Source organism: Brassica oleracea, chromosome C2, assembly GCF_000695525.1.
Source record: "Brassica oleracea var. oleracea cultivar TO1000 chromosome C2, BOL, whole genome shotgun sequence".
NCBI classification, from domain to species: domain Eukaryota; kingdom Viridiplantae; phylum Streptophyta; class Magnoliopsida; order Brassicales; family Brassicaceae; genus Brassica; species Brassica oleracea.
Window position 1 is genome coordinate 43,784,407 of NC_027749.1, and position 19,921 is coordinate 43,804,327.

The 19,921-nt window shown below is 37.0% G+C and overlaps 5 protein-coding genes across 6 annotated transcripts; 1 reads left to right on the forward strand and 4 right to left on the reverse strand.

Annotated features, from left to right (window-relative positions):
- Positions 1 to 4,984: 4,984 nt before the first annotated feature.
- On the reverse strand, positions 4,985 to 6,476 carry LOC106325158 (uncharacterized protein At5g01610-like). Its single transcript, XM_013763182.1, has 3 exons — positions 6,224 to 6,476; positions 5,624 to 5,678; positions 4,985 to 5,537 (listed from the first exon to the last, which is right to left on the reverse strand). Exons 1-3 carry the CDS (start codon positions 6,323 to 6,325, stop codon positions 5,155 to 5,157), a joined length of 540 nt encoding a protein of 179 aa, XP_013618636.1. The 5' UTR covers positions 6,326 to 6,476; the 3' UTR covers positions 4,985 to 5,154.
- A 1,475-nt stretch (positions 6,477 to 7,951) lies between these two features.
- LOC106320524 lies at positions 7,952 to 8,968 on the reverse strand. The gene is made up of 4 exons (XM_013758905.1): positions 8,701 to 8,968; positions 8,527 to 8,616; positions 8,354 to 8,450; positions 7,952 to 8,232 (listed from the first exon to the last, which is right to left on the reverse strand). The coding sequence occupies exons 1-4, from the start codon at positions 8,897 to 8,899 to the stop codon at positions 8,094 to 8,096; spliced, it is 525 nt and encodes a 174-aa protein (XP_013614359.1). The 5' UTR covers positions 8,900 to 8,968; the 3' UTR covers positions 7,952 to 8,093.
- A 125-nt stretch (positions 8,969 to 9,093) lies between these two features.
- Positions 9,094 to 9,971, reverse strand: LOC106320532. Of its 2 annotated transcripts, none has more exons than XM_013758922.1 (2): positions 9,349 to 9,971; positions 9,094 to 9,276 (listed from the first exon to the last, which is right to left on the reverse strand). In XM_013758922.1, exon 1 carries the CDS (start codon positions 9,868 to 9,870, stop codon positions 9,367 to 9,369), a length of 504 nt encoding a protein of 167 aa, XP_013614376.1. In that variant the 5' UTR covers positions 9,871 to 9,971; the 3' UTR covers positions 9,094 to 9,276; positions 9,349 to 9,366. The 2 variants fall into 2 exon arrangements, with proteins under 2 accessions (XP_013614376.1, XP_013614368.1); XM_013758914.1 differs by having other exon boundaries at positions 9,094 to 9,273; positions 9,346 to 9,971.
- Positions 9,972 to 10,751: 780 nt separating this feature from the next.
- LOC106320660 (probable inactive purple acid phosphatase 9) lies at positions 10,752 to 13,047 on the forward strand. Its single transcript, XM_013759031.1, has one exon. The coding sequence runs from the start codon at positions 10,933 to 10,935 to the stop codon at positions 12,865 to 12,867; it is 1,935 nt and encodes a 644-aa protein (XP_013614485.1). The 5' UTR covers positions 10,752 to 10,932; the 3' UTR covers positions 12,868 to 13,047.
- Positions 13,048 to 16,860: 3,813 nt separating this feature from the next.
- Positions 16,861 to 17,334, reverse strand: LOC106324323 (glutathione S-transferase T3-like). Its single transcript, XM_013762311.1, has one exon. It carries the CDS (start codon positions 17,332 to 17,334, stop codon positions 16,861 to 16,863), a length of 474 nt encoding a protein of 157 aa, XP_013617765.1.
- Positions 17,335 to 19,921: the final 2,587 nt, after the last annotated feature.

Sequence of the window (19,921 nt, forward strand, 5' to 3'; positions counted from 1 at the left end):
CTCTCCATGCTTCTCGCCTAGGACTCCTTATATACTGGCTCCTAGGTCGGTTTGCGCTTTTCCCCTTCTGCCCTTAAGCCGTCACAGCGTAAAAATAGAGATATTCCATTTTTTCCGATCTTCGTAATTATCTTCAAAAATTCGTATTTATCCGCGGAAACTTGACATTTATCATTCCTTGCGAACCAAGCGTAAACCGTCATGCGGCTTATGGACTGCTGGTTAAGAAATCATAAGTTGGGCCTCGAGTCATGTCTTAGGTCCCTTTGGGCCGTCTTCTGACTCGAAGCGTTTATTATGGCTTCTTTCGATAAAGAATGAACTTTCCGCGGTTTTTACCGTAAAGTTTGATCGATGATTTAGAATGGCAGGAAACATGAAATGGATTCGATACAGTCTTCGGGAGATAGCATCGAAGGGTAGACGAGAATGCATGGACTAATTATCGTATCGATGTTTCGGAAGAGCTCGGTTGCTACGTAGCGATCGAGCGGAACGGACGCTCGGTCGCTACATAGCGACCGAGCTTCGGCTTGGGCTTGGTCGCTACGTAGCGACCGAGCTTCGGCTCGAGCTCGGGTGCTACGTAGCGACAAAGCGGGACGGACGCTCGGTCGCTACGTAGCGACCGGATAGTGTGCATGTGCGGTAGTAGCATAATGACCGAGCTTGGTTCGTCCGTGTTCCGATCGTCATACTCGGACCTATCCGTAACCGGTCTGGGTATGCTTCTGATGGCTTATGGTTGATCTAAATAGAATTCGAACGAAGCTTTATCTCGGGAACATACGTTGTGACGTTCTCTTGACCGAGCATGATTTGTTGCGAAAAGACATACTTGTATTTTGCGGGGATTTGGACGTTAACTTCGTAACAACCGTTTTCGACCCCAACAGAAACACTTCTCTTTTGAACAACAACCAGAATAATTTATTTCAGTAGTTTCCTCTGACCTTTCTCTCTGTACTGAAGCAGATCTACCTCCACTCTCACGGTCTTCAGTTATAACCGGTACGCGGACGCAGAACCGTATAGAGATGTAGAAGCTAGATTTTTAGAAAAATTAGGAATCGGGTACTTGTTGAAAACGAATATTCATATATATATATATATATATATATATATTTATTTATTTATTTATTTATTTATTTATTTATATTAAAATATAAGAAAATTTATAAGGTGGTGTTATTCAATCATGTATTTTACTAGATTTTAAATCTAAATACAATGCACTGTTATTAAAATGATGATTATAAATTCTATTTTAAAATCTAGTGTTATTCAATGAATGACTTAGATCCAATTTTTAAAATTTAGTGTTATTTAAATTTTAAGGATTTTAAAATTCTTTGTATTTTAGATGGATTTCAAATAATATCTTATAGAGTCTCATGAATAAATGATTGAACTCAAAATCTAATGTATACTGCAAAAACTTTAAAATCTGTAAACTTTAAACTATCTTAAATTTTTAAAATTTGATAGATTACAAAACACTAATAATTGAATTTAAATCACTTATTGACTAACACCCCCTAAAATTTATGAATAAAAATTATATGATTCGAATTCAAAATAAAGCATCAATTTATTTACAATAACTTTAAATGATTTCATATTAAAATTGTGAAAGTACGAATAAATTAAATTTATAAAATTATTATTTACTATTTCATAAATAATTGACAATTATTTGAACATATATATGCTATATCTCTAATAAAAAACTCAGTAAATAAAGATAATTTATTACATTAGTTTTAATATTTGTATATTTCTACTCTCCCTATTTCAATACTATTAAATTTTAGATTTTATATAAAAACATAAAACATGATTTTATATTTATATTTATATTTATTTATGAGATTATTTTTTAAGCGGAATTGTGATTCCAAAACGGAACGTAAGCTTCCAACATATTTTTAAATAGAGATTCCATAAAATTTCACAAGATTTCGATTCTGATTCCGATTCCGAATCAGGAAAAGCGGATGTTTGATGAAGCTTTTGTGTAACCTAGCCTACAAATACCCTTGTATATGGCCGGTATAAGCCTAATCAAAATAGCTGGTTTGTTAAGAAAAAACATAAAGTTCACTCCGATCCTGCCGTGAATATTATGATTTATTTGATTTTATTCCTGACATTTGTTGGATGTCTGATGAAGCTTTTGTGTAACCTAGCCTACAAATACCCTTGTATATGGCCGGTATAAGCCTAATCAAAATAGCTGGTTTGTTAAGAAAAAACATAAAGTTCACTCCGATCCTGCCGTGAATATTATGATTTATTTGATTTTATTCCTGACATTTGTTGGCATCATCATCAAATGGTGAAAGAGGAAACGTGTGATGGGTTACATAAAGAGTTGCGAATTTATAAACTTTGATTACTAATCACATAAAGACATTCGAAACTTCTATGAAAACCTCCACCTTTTAATGTATTCTTTCTTGGATCCTATAAAACTATAAGATGCAAGATTTTTTTTCACAGTACACTATGGTAAGGAAAACTTAAATAATAATAATTGAAAAGAAAGGAAATCTTAAATAATTTAATCCTTTTGTCACCATCTCATTATTGATTCCCTCCAAGATAGTCTTAAACAAGCTTGCCGTTCAAAAGTGTGGATGATGGTTTGTGCTCCAGGAAGTTTTGGACTTTACATTCACAATTTATTTGGGCCGGACATTGTTGTGTGTACAAAACATAATCTTGGTACAGAGTTCATGTCTCAAATTGGTCGAAATAAAACACAAGAGATGGTAAGATCTGGGGGGGTGGGGGGGTCAAGATCGGAATATTAGCCAAAACAAGACTAAAACCTAGGGCTGGGAAAATTAAATTGAATCTGAAAATCTGAACCGATCCGGATCCGACATAAATATCGAATAAATCTTGTTTTATGGTATTTTGGGTTATGGGTATTATCCGGACTGAACCCGACCTAAATGGATATCTGATAGAACCCGAAACATTTAAAATTCCTAAAAAAGACTTGTACCAAACATGGCTCAGTTCTTAATATGTATCCAAAATACACTAAGATATTATTGAACATCTAAAATAATTATCTATTATATGAAGATTGATGGTTGAAGGAGGCGGTTGAAGCTTTCAGGTTTTCGTTTTTGTTTTCATTGAATAATGTTTTTTTCATTTCATGGAACTTGGTTTTAGTTTTATGCTTTCATTTATTTAGTTTTCTTCAATTAATAACTGTGTTTACCTTTTGTTTGATTTTGAATGATTACATTTGATGTCCATTTCTTATTTTTGAATCGATTTTACTTATGTTTTTGTTACTAAATATGTACAAATCAGGTATTTTACAACCAAAGAACCGATTTTACTTATGTTTTGGCTACAAAATAGGTACAAATCACGTACTTTTAAACCGAAGAACCGATTGTAATATTGGAATATTGGCTAAAACAAGACTCAAACCTAGGGCTGGGGAAATTAAACTGAATCCGAAAACCTGAACCGATCCGGATCCGACATAAATATCGAATAAATCTTGTTTTATGGTATTTTGGGTTATGGGTATTATCCGGACTAAACCCGACCTAAATGGATATCCGATAGAACTCGAAACATTCAAAATTCCTAAAAAACTTGTACCAAACATGTCTCAGTTCTTAATATGTATCCAAAATACACTAAGATATTATTGAACATCTAAAATAATTATCTATTATATGAAGATTGATGGTTGAAGGTGGCGGTTGAAGCTTACAGTTTTTCGATTTTGTTTTCATTGAATAATGTTTTTTCATTTCATGAAACTTGGTTTTAGTTTTATGCTTTCATTTATTTAGTTTTCTTCAATTAATAACTATGTTTCCCTTTTGTTTGATTTTGAATGATTACATTTGATGTTCATTTCTTATTTTTGAATTGATTTTACTTATGTTTTTGTTACAAAATAGGTACAAATCAGGTACTTTACAACCGAAGAACCGATTTTACTTATGTTTTGGCTACAAAATAGGTACAAATCATGTACTTTTAAACCGAGAACCGATTGTAATATTGGAATATTGGCTAAAACAAGACTCAAACCTAGGGCTGGGAAAATTAAACTGAATCCGAAAACCTGAACCGATCCGGATCCGACATAAATATCGAATAAATCTTGTTTTATGGTATTTTGGGTTATGGGTATTATCCGGACTGAACCCGACCTAAATGGATATCCGATAGAACCCAAAACATTCAAAATTCCTAAAAAAAACTTGTACCAAATATGTCTCAGTTCTTAATATGTATCCAAAATACACTAAGATATTATTGAACATCTAAAATAATTATCTATTATATGAAGATTGATGGTTGAAGGTGGTGGTTGAGGCTTACAGTTTTTCGATTTTGTTTTCATTGCATAATGTTTTTTTCATTTCATCGAACTTGGTTTTAGTTTTATGCTTTCATTTATTTAGTTTTCTTCAATTAATAACTATGTTTACCTTTTGTTTGATTTTGAATGATTACATTTGATGTTCATTTCTTATTTTTGAATCGATTTTACTTATGCTTTGGTTACAAAATAGGTACAAATCAGGTACTTTACAACCGAATAACCGATTTTACTTATGTTTTGGCTACAAAATAGGTACAAATCATGTACTTTTAAACCGAAGAACCGATTGGGATCCGAATCCGAAAGTACATCGGATTTTACCAGTTCTTTGAAGCTTTACTAACCCTGACCTGAACCCGAACCGGTCCCGAACCAAACTTTCATATAACCCGAATGAAGATGATTTTGATAAACCCAAAAAATCGAAACCCAATTAGACAAAACCGAAATCCGATTGGAACCCCGAATGTCCATGCCTACTCAAACCATATAACATTCATAGCGCAACTTAAAATGTGACCTAAAATTTCATAGTACTATATAACTTCTGAGTTTTAAACAATAAGCCAACAAAAATATAACAATAACCGTTGGTTACTTTCAATGTCACTATATTTTGAAAAACATTTTTGATTTCTTGCATAATGTAAGAAACATGAGCGCCATGGAAACACAAACACATTTGACCATAATGAGAGTTATATATATACCTCTTTCCAATATGCAAATAAACCCAAATAACCAATATGAAATTCATAAATCAAATATGATAATAACCCATCTTAAGACTCTCCAACGACTTTGATAGCATCATGTGGCGTATCATAAACATTCTTGGATCGAGACTTCTTAACACCGGCAGTGAACCATAGCTTGTCTGATTTCGAGCTCTCGACTGAGATTGTCGTGACTTTGACCCAAACCAACACTTTGGTCTTCATTCCTTCAACACCCATCAGTTTGCCTCTAAGCAATATGCCTTTCACGCGTGTAGCGTACCTTATGGCTGATCCATCTTTGAATGTGACTTCGCAAGGTGTAGAGAAGAAGACCGTAAGTTTGTTCTTTGTCTCGTCGAATTCGTAGCAGATTATGTTCTGTGGGAAGAGTCCTGGTGGTAAGTTGTATTCTTTGAGAAGATCTGGTAAGCTTTTGAGTGGTTTCCCTGTTTTAAAAGAGGAACATCAGGTTAGGAATTGTCGGAATCTTCCTAGATTGTTTATCAATGAGAATAATAAAAATGGTGTTTACCTTTAAGCTTGTTAAAAACCCATTTGGCTTTCTCTTCAACGGTACTAGAGAAAGTCTGGAAAAGAAAAAAGAAACATCAACATTATGTTTCTTTTTTGAGGCAATGGTACAAGAGAACAATGTTCAAACTGACCGAGTACTGAATCAATTATAAACATTATGTTTCCAATTTGTAGCAATGAACAACACAAACAAGTGCAGAATAAACCATATATCAAAAATAAATAGCCAAACCTATAAAGACAGACATAGAAGGTAACCTATAGATCATGTTACTTGAATAGTCATAGAATTGACATCAACTCAATGTAGGGCTCTTAGCTTAGGTCAAAAGCAATAACATGAACACATCATTGCTAAAAGAATTCATCTTTTCTAGTAAACAGTTAATCAGATCTTCCTAGATCTATGATTCTTCCAGAGTTTTGTAACATCCACTACACAAGATTTTGAACAATAGAATCCCTTTTTTAACCAAACGCAAAACCTTAAACCCAAATGCGATCAAACCCATCAGTTTCACACAGGAATTACATGCAAACACCCAGAGAAAAATAAAGAAGCAAGAAAAAATTCAAGATTCATCACAGGAGCACTCACAGTGAGGTCAGTGGTGATGTTAGAGAGCTCTTCCTTAGCTTTCTTCGAGATCCATGAACCTCCCACTTTGAAACTCGTCACTTTCGTTAACGCTTTCTCCATTTTCTTCTCCTCTAGATTCTCTCAGAGAGTAAAGACAGCTTTTAAAAGTATGACAGAACAGAGTGAAAACGGCGACTCACATGTTTCCATTTGGCCAATTGTTCGAAAGATATACCGAACGACGGCGTTTCCTATCTACTTTTCCAGTTTAATTAATTACCGCTATATTTGGCTTAATTTTCAAATTACGAAAACTTTTAAGATATTTTATTAAATAAACGAGGAAGAAGACTCGCTAACCGTCTAATTTGAATTTGCAAACTAAAGTTTCCCCTTTCTGAAAATTAATTCGTTCAAAATCTAATTTAGAATTTATAAATTGTTACTTTTTTTTTTGTAGAAAATGCAAGATTAGTTTTAAAGCGAATAAAATGATTGGATGATGAGAAGATGCGGTGGGACCCAATAATAAAACCATATTACAGCAGAGAGGCTAACAATAATTTTAGCTCAGCACTAGTGCAATTATTCTACAAACATCTAGCTCAGCCAGAGGGGTTACAAATCATTTCAAAAACCAACTTCATGTTCGTACCGGCGACTTCATCTCAATCCGAATACCGGTTTAGTTGTGATTCACTTTGGTTTATTCACTGAAACTAAAATAACCATCCAATAAATCCATGTTATATAAGCTGTGTGATAAAATAGTTATTTTTGGGTTCACCAGCCAATAAGATTTCATTATTTCAAATTCGATATCTTTTAAAAAAGGAAACAAAATATTATCAAGTTATATTATGTTTTTAAAATAAAAAGTAAAAAAAAAAATAGCAGTTACAGAAAAAAGAATTAAAAAAAATCTTTTTAACGTCGTCAGCGAAACACTGAACCCTAAATCATAATCCCTAAACTTTTGGGTAAATCTAAACTATTGGGTAAACCCTAAATCCTTGGATAAACTTTGAACCCTCGGGTAAACCCCAAACCCTTGAATAAATCTTAAACTCTAAATAAAAACAATAAACCCTAAAACTCTAAACCCTAAATCCTAAAACCTAAACCCTTGAGTGCTTTAGTGTTTAGTGATTTTGATTTAGAGTTTAAGATTTATCCTACAGTTTAGGGTTTACCCAAGGGTTTAGGGTTTATGATTTAGGGTTTAAGGATTAGGATTTAGGGTTTAATGTTTTGTTGAAGACGTTAAAAATATTTTTTTTTTGTAATTACTACTATTTTTTAGTTATTTTTTTTTACCTTTTAATTTTAAAAAAATAATATAATTTGACAATATTTTTTGTTTACGAGATATCGAATATGAAATAACACTAGGAGGTGGGTGAACTTAGAGTTTGGTGAACCCAAGAATAAGTCGTGATAAAAACATCCATTTCGTTATCTTTGAAACAGATTGTACGGAGTTACTTAAGATGATAGAGTACAACACGAAGTTGCTGGAGAAAGGAAGCTACTTTATGAAGAGACATGTGTTGATGGATCGTTCGAACTCAGGTGAGGAGTTTCGATAATTTTAGAATCATGATGAATCTACTTAGAGAACCAATCAAGAACATTCAGATAGAGGCCTTTCATGTCTTCAAGCTGTTTGTGGCCAACGAGAAGAAACCAGAGGACATTGTGGCGGTTGATGCTGATAAAGAAGATGAAGGCTCTGAAGCTGATAGATAAATCAGTGGTTGTGAATGATATTGCTTCACTTTCTCTCGTGGATATCAAAATGATTTGATTGATCTACATTAGCATAGATTCTCTCATTCTCTAATTCAACATACATAAATGTGATTTTGAAAATGTGATTTTGAAAATGTTATTCAAGACCAGTTTTCTTCTTCAACATTGTGATGAATTGCTCCTTCTCTTCATCTGTCATTCCATTGGTTGAACAGTCTCCTACTCCCAACTCTGCTCCTCTTAGACAATACTTGTCTTGAATAGCTTTTTCATTCCTGAAGGATTAAGAAAAAAAGACACAACACCAATGTCACATGTCCACAATCTTGGCTCTGTACCACTTAGAAGACCAAATGGGCATGCATGAAGGAACCAAATGATGAGATTTTTACTTACTTTTCTTTGTTTAGTTTGGAGTTCTCGAGTAGCTTCTTGAGTATTGGAGATTCTTTGAACCTTGAATCATTTTCAGCGTAGAACTTCTGGTTTTTAGCTGCAATTAACAAGCATTTTTCTTGAAGCAGGCAGACAAAACATAAAGAATTCAAGAATTTGAAAGAGTATAGTACCATTGAAACGGTCAAGGAACTCGAGCTTTGGTAATTCCGGACCGGGAATTGATTCTATTCCGGGACTTCCGGACATTAAGCCTGCTTCAGCTGACCATGATCCGAGAATACACAAATTATGATGATGATACATATATTATATTGAATGAGATGAAAATTGAATAGTGTAGTTACCGGGGCAAGGAGAGAGGAGAAGGGTGAGTGAGGCAGCGAGAGGAAAGGTGGACTTGCAGAGAATATGGTGAAAAGGCGATGGTGATGAGGAGGAGGAAGAGGAGCATAGAGCCATGGAGATACGAGGATGATGAACTGCTCTTGTTTCATGGAGAGTTAAGCTTGGTCGAGTGAAAGTAGGAATTTTTGTTTGCATCATTGCCTCCAGATTTTTTTTTTTTTGTAGAGGATGGTAAATGACTTCTTAGGAGGAGATAAGATGAGAAATCCTCAAGATTTTTTTAAAAATGATAATTAAAAGCTTTTTTCAGAAATATATATTCCTTTTATATGATAATAAAAAAAAATCTCACTTGTTTTCAAGATTCTAAGGCTTCTCAACTGAAGGAAAAGTGCAATTAACTCGAGCTTTATTTGAAAATTATGTCCATTGCACGTAACTTCTTCATGTGTAGAGAAGAACATGAATTGATCAACATTTTTTAGAAAATAAAAGGGAAATAAAACAGTATTTTACATCAGCAAGTTCCAACACCATACACAGATCCAACGGATTGATAAAAAAAAACACTGATCCAACTGTTAATAATTCATAAAGCCACAACTTACTAAAAGTAATTATGCAAGGATACTTAATTATTTATAATCTACTAATTAAAACATTAATCACTTCATGAAACCTTGAGCCATCTTAGCATAGTCTCCAAACCCATGGCTACCACTTCCCGATTTCTCATCCCCTTTCTTACCCGCCGGTTCTCCAGCACCTCCACCGTGACCACCACCGCCGTGGCTGCCACCACTGGAGGAGTGAGAGTGTGAAATTTCATACTTGTGGAGATAATTTTCAGCCTTTTCGAGGTACTGACCCACACCCCTTTTTTCATCAAACTTGCCGTACCTACCGGCGGCGTCGAGAATATCAGCGGTGGCTCCGGCGACTTTAGCTTTGTCTAGCTTGGCAGTCTCATTGCGAGCAGCGGCTTGAGCAGCTTCGGCTACAATCTTAGCACTAGCCATGAGCTCAGCGTTGGTAGCTGGCCTATGTCCGCTATGAGTTGTTGGACCGGCATGACCGGGTTTGTTTTTGTTGTGGTTCGTCTCCGGTTTTGAACTTTCCGGTTTCTTGTCGGAGAACTTCTTTTTTAGTTGATCGGAGACGAAATCCATGTTTCTTGTTTGTCTTTGTCAATCTTGAATGTCGAAATGTACAATAACAAGATATTTATTGGACGTCAGAAATTTTTTTTTTTCCTTTGTCCACTATTCTACTCTGCCTTTATTCTTTATTAATTATTATCCACTACTTCTTTTCTTGCACCACATATTTTCTTGAAAACATTCAATAGGTAAGGATTAGTTGGTTGAAGATTTGATGGGTGGCACGGGAAAATAGAACCGGTGGCCACGATAGTGGCTATCCAGCTCTGACCATTGACTTTGTCGGTAGAGTAAAGTAAACTTTGAAATAACAGAAGGCTTTCAATGGGTTTCAGGTGGGCTCAAAGCCCAACTGTTGATATATGTCCGAGCCTAACTTTAGTTGAGTAACATTAAAAGATGTCGTGAAGATGACCACACATACTATAAAAAAAATGTGGCAGCAAGATGACGACATTGTCATGACATAAACAGAAGTAAACAAAAACGAATACGAAGAAGAAAAGTACTATGTAATTTTATATAAAAGGAAGAACTTCCCTTTACGTAATGCATGGAGAAGCGAAGAACAACAGGTGAAATCTCAAAGGAGTGTCATGAGAACACGGATCCTCTTGTTTCTTTAAGATTTCCACTGAAACCATTGAGTATTGTGTTCTCAGGTCACCCCTTTGAATCTCCCCCGTTCCATTATTTCACCTCACTAAATGTTTTAAATCTTTTATTCATACTCCAGTATAAATTTGGGTGTGTGCGCGGGTATCCTCTGTTTTGTGTCTGAAACAGAGACAAGACAAACGCATCATCTTAACACGCCAATGCCAAGTTCATGACTAGTCTGCTTTATTAAAATCTTGCGACAAAAGAAGTTTGGTCAAATAAAGGTAAAATAAAAATATCAAAGTCTTTTTAGAAGTTGCCATGTCATAAATCAAGTTTGGTTTCAAAAATGACTTAATAATCACTCCTTAAAAGCTAAAAAAGTGATTTATTACCAAAACCCAAACACACAAAACCCAACAAACTAAAAAAACGTTGACTTTTCAACTAACCACCATCTCCACCGTCACCATGATCGCCGTTTACTCTTCCTTCTTCTTCCTCTTGATCTCCTCCGTTCACTCCACACCAACGATCTCATTCAGCCCTCAAACCCTAAACCGATCCGGCGACCCCGTCACGATCCAATGGACCGGCGTCGAATCACCCTCCGATCTCGACTGGCTAGGAATCTACTCTCCGCCGGAATCTCCCCACGACCACTTCATAGGCTACAAATTCCTCTCCGATTCGCCCGATTGGAAATCCGGGTCGGGCTCCATCTCCCTTCCTTTGACCAATCTCCGATCCGATTACTCCTTCCGGATCTTCCGCTGGACCCAATCCGAAATCAACCCCAAACGCAACGACCACGACCATAACCCTTTACCCGGAACTCGCCATCTCTTAACCGAATCAAAACGGTTAAATTTCCGGTTATCTGCTAACCGGCCGGAGCAGATCCATTTAAGCTACACGGATACGGTTAACGAAATGCGAGTGATGTTCGTTACAGGAGACGGCGTAGAGCGGATAGCTCGATACGGAGAGGTTAAAGAGAGACTAAACAACACGGCCACAGCGCGTGGAGTTAGTTACGAGAGGGAGCGTATGTGCCACGCGCCGGCGAATACAACGATCGGTTGGAGAGATCCAGGCTGGACATTCGAAGCCGTCATGAAGAGCTTGAAACCAGGAGTCAAGTACTATTACCAGGTCGGGAGCGAGTCCAAAGGATGGAGCGAGATCCACAGCTTCGTCTCTCGTAACGACGATTCAGACCAAACCTTAGCGTTCATGTTCGGCGACATGGGATGCGCCACGCCTTACAGAACGTTCATCCGCGGAGAAGAGGAGAGTTTATCAACCGTGAAGTGGATCTTACGTGACATTAAATCTCTAGGTAATGATAAAGCAGCGATAGTGTCACACATCGGTGATATAAGCTATGCTAAAGGCTACTCGTGGATATGGGACGAGTTCTTCGCTCAGATCGAGCCTATTGCTTCGAAAGTCCCGTACCATGTTTGCATCGGTAACCACGAGTATGACTGGCCTATGCAGCCATGGAAGCCGGATTGGGCTGCGTACGTTTACGGTAAAGACAGTGGCGGTGAGTGTGGTGTGCCGTATAGTGTTAAGTTCAACATGCCTGGAAACTCATCCGAAGCTAAGGTTCGGAACCTTTACTATTCTTACGACATGGGCTCGGTCCATTTCGTTTATATTTCCACAGAGACGGATTTTCTCAAAGGAGGGAAGCAGTATCGTTTCGTCAAGAGTGATTTAGAGTCTGTGAATAGGAGCAAGACGCCGTTTGTTGTTGTGCAAGGGCATAGACCGATGTACACTACGAGTACTAAAGGTAGTGATATAGCGGTAAGAGTGAAGATGATTGAGCATTTGGAACCGTTGTTCGTTGAGAACAACGTGACGGTTGCGTTATGGGGACATGTTCATAGATACGAGAGGTTTTGTCCCATTAGTAACAACACTTGTGGTGAGCGTTGGCATGGGAGCCCTGTTCATCTTGTGATCGGTATGGCTGGGAAAGAGACGCAACCGATTTGGGAACCGAGGCCTAATCATCCGGATGTACCGATCTTTCCTCAGCCTGCTCGGTCGATGTACCGTGGAGGCGAGTTTGGGTACACTCGGTTGGTTGCTGATAAGGAAAGGCTTACTATTTCTTATGTGGGGAACCATGATGGAGAAGTTCATGATGTGGTTGAGATTTTGGCTTCAGGGGAAGTTATTAGCGGTAGTAGTGATGATGATGGTAAAGATTCAAGCTTGGGATCTAAATCTGAATTTGAGGTGTTGTGGTACATTGAAGGAGCAAGTGTGATGGTTTTGGGAGTCGTTTTGGGGTATCTTATCGGTTTCTTTAGTCGTCGAAAAAGAGAAGGAGCTGATTCATCTAATACTGGTCGTTGGATCCAAGTGAAGAACGAGGAGGAGACATGATTCAACTTGGACTTGTTTTTGTTGTACTTGTCCCACAAGTTATGTATAGCATTCTTATTATAGAAAGGTACATCCAAAAAGCTTATCAACTAACCTCTTCAAGGCTTTGAAGGGTTTAGTTTTGCGATATTACTTTTGTAGATTTTGTTTAATAAAAAAAGAGAGGCTATTTAATTTTTATTTGCAATAAATAGATAGACGGCCTTATAAATTAGACAATAGTGGGGTTACAACAGTACCTAAGGCACCTAAGACAAGTGAACGTTTTAGACAATAGTGGGGTTACAACAGTACCTAAGGCACCTGTCTTCTCCAGAGAAACATGCGATTCGTCGAATTGGTTCAGGTGTCTTAGCCGGGGTTCTTAACTCATGATTAACCCCGGTCGGGTTCTAAACTCATGATTTGACAATTCTTTATTTTTTTTTATTTTTTTTTTTTACAGTTTTGGAGCTAAGATGATTATCAATGGGACTTATTTGGTGGTCCTTAGAGTTTTTTTATTGTTATTTCTAGATTAGGACATTATTAAGGACTTTTGATGAAAATGGTGATTATCGGTGGGACTTTTTGTTGGTCCTTGGGTTAATTTTTTTTTTTTTTGAAATAACTAGTAACATATATAAGATAAAACATATTACCATTTTAAGTTGAATAACTAATAAGAAAAACAAATTCATTCATTTAATAAAAAATTACAAACATTTTATTACATTACATTAAAAAAAAAAAAAATACAAACTTCAGAAATAAAAGCAAACACACAACTTATTTAAATCATAGAAACTTATAAATTATATGTTATTTGAAAAATGTCCAAATTTAGCCCATATATTTTCAATCAGATCATTTTTTAATTGTTCATGGGCTTGTCTATTCCGAAGGCTCGTTCGACGATCCATTGTACTGCCGAGATTCGAAGGCATGTTGACGGAAAATGTATCCACTTCTTCTCTTTCTTGAAACTCAAATTTGTTATACTGAGTGAATGATGACCGTTCATCTTCGACAATCATATTATGGAGTATGATACATGCTCTCATAATATTTCTTATTTTCTCTTTATCCCATAACTTAGACGGATTTCTGACAACGGCAAATCTAGCTTGCAGGACTCCGAAGGCACGCTCAACATCTTTTCGAACTGATTCTTGGGTTTTAGCAAATAATGAATGTTTCTCACCTTGTGGTAGTCGGATAGATTGAATAAAAGTCGCCCATTTCGGATATATACCATCTGTGAGATAATATGCCAAATGGTACGGATTACCATTAACATAGAAGTTCAGTTGTGGCGCTATTCTGTTAATAATGTCATCAAAAACGGGTGATCGATCAAGAATATTAAGATCGTTCATAGTACCTGGAGCTCCAAAAAACGCGTGTCATATCCATAGGTCATAAGAAGCCACTGCCTCCAACACAATTGTTGGTTTTTCGGTTCCTCGTGAATACATTCCTTTCCAAGCGGTGGGGCAATTCTTCCACTCCCAATGCATACAGTCGATGCTTCCAATCATCCCCGGAAATCCACGTTCTTCTCCGATATGTAGTAGTCTTTCCAGATCCTCCGGTGTGGGACGTCGTAGGTATTCATCGCCAAACAAGGTGAATATTCCGGCGGTAAAATTGTGCAAACATTTTCGAGCTGTTGATTCAGCAAGACGGATATATTCGTCTACTGTATCAGCCGCACCACCGTATGCCAATTGACGGATTGCTGCAGTACATTTTTGTAGAGGTGAAAGACTTGACCGTCCGGTTGCATCTTCTGATGGTTGAAAATACGGTATTTCGGTGGAGAGGCGATGCACAATTTTCAGGAACAAAGATTTGTTCATTCGAAACCGTCGCCGGAATAAACTGCGAGAGTATGTTGGATTCTCGATAAAATAATCATTCCAAAGCTGGTTGTGGCCTTCTTCCCGGTTTCTCTCTATAAAAATATGTTTTGTTTTTCTCTTTTGGTTCTGGAATAGGGGCATAGGTGTTAAAAAATTCTTCAAATGGGGTATCAAGATCAAACTCATCATCATCATCTTGGTGGTAATGATAATGGAAGGAAGATGCCATATAAATGAAAAAAAAAATTATTTTGAAGAGGGGAAAGTTGTGAATGATAATGGGAAGAAGATGCAATATTTATAGCTTGAGAATTGGAGGTTGTGAAACTCCCGTGAAGCTTTGTTATTTGGATGTATCCATCTTGTGATATTTGATTGTGTAGTTGTGTAAACAAACAAACAACCACATGTGAACCTTATTGAAATATCTTTCAATTTATAAATGCAGCTTGTGATTCTTGATTGTTTTGTCGTGGACAGTGTGCACAGCTTCTTTTAGGTAATGAGTGTCCTTTTTGCTAATCGATTTTAGTAGAGATTAAATTCTTTAATCGTTGATAGACACCTTCTTGATTGTTTTGTTGTGGACTGGTTTTGGTTTTTGATTCAAAGAAGTCACCTGTTTATGAGCATCACGTTATACCGTTTTTGGATCTATATATGTTACCAATTGGATAGTTTGTTTGGTGTTGTTATTACCAAACATGCACACACATAACTCATAATATATTATAATACAAAACAGTGGACATTGTTCTGATCCATACATTACAGACATATTACAACAAAATCATGCGCAGTTAATACAATCCGAAGAAGACTAGTACAATCCGAGTTCACTTGAAAAAATTAAAACATCAACAACGAGTTCTAACACATTCTTACTTAAACATGAGTACCATTCCTAGTACAACTAGAACGAAAACCATTACAGGGACAACGAATTCTAACCTATTCAAACCCCTTGTTTTCTTCTTACCTAACTCAAGGACTAACTTATCAAGCCTATCAATTTTTTTGTTCAATCTCATTACCAAACGTAGAGTTTACCTGGTTTAGATATGTCTCGTAGTCACTTGCAAACGCTAGATGATCTACCTTCTCAGCGAGCTGACCAACCTGCGTATCCATGGCTCTCATCTCCTCCATTACCGCCACGTCCCACCATTTCCAAACGTGGCAGTCTCCGTCGTCGACGTTCTCACATGTGTAGTACCTTCGTCCCGGATCATTCCTTGTGTAAGATGTGGCTACAAGCGGTTTGCCAACAGAGTAGCATTCCTTCGGGAAACCGAACTCGACCTCAGGCTGCGGAGGGTACTGAACCCGCGAGGCTTCAATCTCAGCTTGGTCCAGCAGTATATCAGCTTCAAACTCAGCTTCGGTTAGGCTGTAGCCACTGTCTGCTGAGCCTCCTAAACTGTAGTCCTCCGATTCAGAAGGCCGTGTGTAGCTATAATCCAGTCACATTGCTTGTGTTACCTGAGAATAATAAAAACGTAATTACATAGATTTTTTGCATCATTAATCAAGAAGGCTGGGTGTAGCATAATGCGCATATATTAATACGAGAAGGTGCCTGACTTAAGCAACCAGGAAACATAGATTTTTTGCATCATTAAAACAAGAACTACAATATTCATAACTTAAAAGACATAATTTAAAAGGAAATCAGAGAACGACATTATCAATGGGAACTTCTACGACCATAGTTAGAAATAATGGGCTAAAAGTTTATTCTTGACAACTTCTTCAGCCTCACTAAGTGGTTCCTTCTTAGCAAGGAGAGTGTCAAGAATGGCGAGCTTGGATAATTTCTCCTTCATCACCAAATCTTCCATCTTCAGCTCACACATAGTCTTATACTCCTCAAGATCCTTCCCTTTACCATTATTCCTTCTTGCTTTAGCAGCCTTCACACCTTCGGGTCGCATCTCAACGTCACCAACGTCACCTACGTCACCAACATTGGTGCTTGAGTTTTGCGAAACGGGCTCACTTGTTTTTTTTAGAACTGAAAGTAGTTTTAGGCGGGTTCAGGCTTAACCATTTATGTTCATATCTCAGGACACACCACGCATGCTCAACGGTAAACTTCTGCTTGTGGTCCGCGTAGTAGATTTCATGAGCCAGCTTTAGAACGTCGTTCTCACTGTCCACTGGCCTTTTGTCTCTCTGCAGCAGTGAATGCTCCACAGAACTTGTTCGTCCATTCGTTGATCTTATGCCACCTCTGCTTACAATGGTTATGCTCTGTCTTCTCACCGCCCGCTCTAACATGAGGACTTGATGCGTAGTAATCTCCAACTCGTTGCCAGAAGGTGCCTGACTTCTGATCATTGCCAACAAGCGCATCCTTAGATGTGTTAAGCCAGGCGCTGATAAGAACCTCGTCATCAGCTGAAGTCCATTTTTTTCTCTCCCGATGCTCCGCGGGTGTGTCTTCAGGTGTAGCTGGAGCCTCAGATTGTTGGGAACTGAAAGGAGGAATTTCTGAGGCTCCGGGGTATACACTAGAAGGAAAACTTTCATAAGGAAAGTTTTCATTGCCAACATTTTCACGTTGGCTGTGAAGAAGCCCGACATAGCTAGTATACTGGCTATATGGATTCCTTGAATCCATAGCACCAGGAACAGAGATAAGATTTTTTCGAAAATAAAGCAGAATAGTAAAGAAAGAGGAGAGAAAGAAGAGTATAGATGTGGTTGATGAATGAACTATGGATGGGATTTAATAATATGTGAAAGCTAAACAAGTAATAAGTTACAACAACTAACCATTATCTACCTAAGTCTAATCAGAAGTTATTACACATATCTCAATTTCTTTAAATTAAAAAGACAGTTGGTTTAAGTACCATTATCTACCTAAGTCTAATCACACACTTGCCATATCAATTTAGTTACATCAAGACAGAACTACGCAGCAATCGTTCACAACAAACTTAAGTTGTTTCCTTGTCAACTCATTAAAGAAACTATCTAGCACAAACTAAACTTCAATACGCAATACAATTTAGTTACCATCACACTTGGATATCAATTTAGTTACCATCACACTTGCCTTGTCTACTCACTTTAGCATTAACAACTAGAGTCAAATCACTACCAATAAACCAATAACAACTAGCTCGAGCTCTAATGAATGTGATAATTTGTGTTATTGTTGATGAGAGTAGAGAGAAAATTATTTCAAAACACAAAACACATACAATATAAACGCAAACGGAATTACAAACCTATCAAAAGGAAATACTAGAACTCATGAAAGTAGACAGAATCTAAACAATACAAAAGGAAACGGATCTATCAAAGCGAAGACAGTGGATCAATACAATCAATCTATCAATACGAACTACTGGATCTCAAGAATATTGAACTTACTACTAGAACTACTCGAGCTCTAATCTACGAATCTATCAAAGCGAAGAAGTGGATCTCAAATGAACTTATTTAAAACGGAAAATATTCAATCGCAAACGACATTCATTTCATCACAAGAAAAACAAACTAGACCCACATGCGGAGGAGTTAAAGCCACAAGAAGAACCACAAAATCTCAAAGCTAGGGATTGAGGAAGAAATACCTTTTCGATTGAAATAGGCGGCGCCGCTTTCGGTGAGATAGCAGAGCAGGGTCGACGGAGCCTTACGCCGTCGAAATTGCCGAGCCGCGTAGTAATCGGGATGATTTGGGGACCGTAACTGAAGATGCCCGATAATCGCCGTCGAGAGAGACTCGGAAGAACATGCAAAAGAAAGAAGAGGCAAAACACAATTGCCCTACCCCAATTCCACCGTCCAATCGCAAGTAAACAGGTGGCACTAAGGACACAAGACCAAAACTTCTTAACTAAGGACAATCCACTCCGTTTCTTCATTATTTCGGCTTTTTTTTATTTAATTTTGAGCCCAATTTATGCAAGATATCGGGCTAAGATACACCGATATTTATGTTCTTATATCTCTTATTTAAGAGACGGTTCTTATTTTTTCTTAGTTAAAATCTAAGAAAAACTAAGAACCGTCTCTTAGCCGAAGCTAAAAACCCCAGTTAAGAGACTGTGGTTAATCATGGTCTCACGTGGTTAGCATTGCACTCTTGCGTATCTTCAGCATCAAAAGGTCGCTTCAATCCCTTGTTTTTAATTAAAGACCTGAATGGTAAGAACCAAAAGTTTTAGTCACTTTCTTTATTTACATATGGAAACTTTCAATATTTAGAGGCAAAAGATATATCACTTTGATTTTGATGGATGATTTTAAAACATCCGACCGACAATAATGATTAATCGTAAGAACCAAAGTCGGTTTACTTTTCTAATTGAGTATTGGGTAACTTTAATTTTGATTCAAAAGTCAAACTTTGCACAAGGACAAGTGTTTCCCCAACTTTTCAAAAGTCCCCAAATTGAGTTAACCCCTAACCTAGATTTTTCAATTCACGATGATTAGGAGTGGGTACTTCGGTTATTTTATCGGTTCAGTTTGGATTCGGTTTGGTTATTTTGGTTTCAGAATTTTTTCAACTGAAGCAAACCATAATTAGTTTAGTTTGGATTGGTTTTGGTTCGGTTCGTATTCAGTTTGGTTTAACCGGGTTCCCTTAAACTGATAGCAGACATTGATGTTCTTTTCGAGCTATACCCTGCTTTGAATCATAATTGAGAATCATTTCCGTTCATGTGTGTTCATAGACTCTTGTAGACTATCTAACTAAAGCGGTTGATTTCGGAAAAAAATTGGCATAAAGATTCTCTAACTATCCAAACTTAAAACTTTAAAGATTCTTACGAGCTAGATGAGGTGACAGAAGAATAAGATTGTGCAGATAGGATGCAGCCAGTTCAAGTAAAATATTTTGATGGTAGAAACTACCTAAAGTTGTATTTAAAAAGAATATTTAAACTGCATCTTTAACAAAAAAAATTATCTTCTTGATTTTGATCGCATAAACTTAAGTTCCATTTTTGTGGCATGGTTAATATATTCATGGTGGTTGTTTAGGAATATAAAAGGAAAAATGATTATTAGTTACATGAACAATATGACACCACGGTATCAAATCTTCATCTTCTTTTGACAAATCAGGAATTAACATCCACATGCCTCCGAAAAAGAAGAAAAAAACTCGTAATCTCCTCCGGGGCTCTTCGAAGATGGCCCGTCTCCAAGGAGCGTTGAAACCCTCCACTTCGGTCCGGTCGTTA

Coding starts and splice junctions, on each gene's coding strand:
- LOC106325158 (XM_013763182.1), bottom strand. CDS start 6,325: ATGGAGAAAGCGTTAACGAAAGTGACGAGTTTCAAAGTGGGAGGTTCA. Junction 5,679..6,223: donor ACATCACCACTGACCTCACT/GTGAGTGCTCCT, acceptor TTTCTTTTCCAG/ACTTTCTCTAGTACCGTTGA. Junction 5,538..5,623: donor GGTTTTTAACAAGCTTAAAG/GTAAACACCATT, acceptor CTTTTAAAACAG/GGAAACCACTCAAAAGCTTA.
- LOC106320524 (XM_013758905.1), bottom strand. CDS start 8,899: ATGATGCAAACAAAAATTCCTACTTTCACTCGACCAAGCTTAACTCTC. Junction 8,617..8,700: donor TCTCCTCTCTCCTTGCCCCG/GTAACTACACTA, acceptor GATCATGGTCAG/CTGAAGCAGGCTTAATGTCC. Junction 8,451..8,526: donor GTTCCTTGACCGTTTCAATG/GTACTATACTCT, acceptor TGTTAATTGCAG/CTAAAAACCAGAAGTTCTAC.
- LOC106320532 (XM_013758922.1), bottom strand. CDS start 9,870: ATGGATTTCGTCTCCGATCAACTAAAAAAGAAGTTCTCCGACAAGAAA.
- LOC106320660 (XM_013759031.1), top strand. CDS start 10,933: ATGATCGCCGTTTACTCTTCCTTCTTCTTCCTCTTGATCTCCTCCGTT.
- LOC106324323 (XM_013762311.1), bottom strand. CDS start 17,334: ATGGATTCAAGGAATCCATATAGCCAGTATACTAGCTATGTCGGGCTT.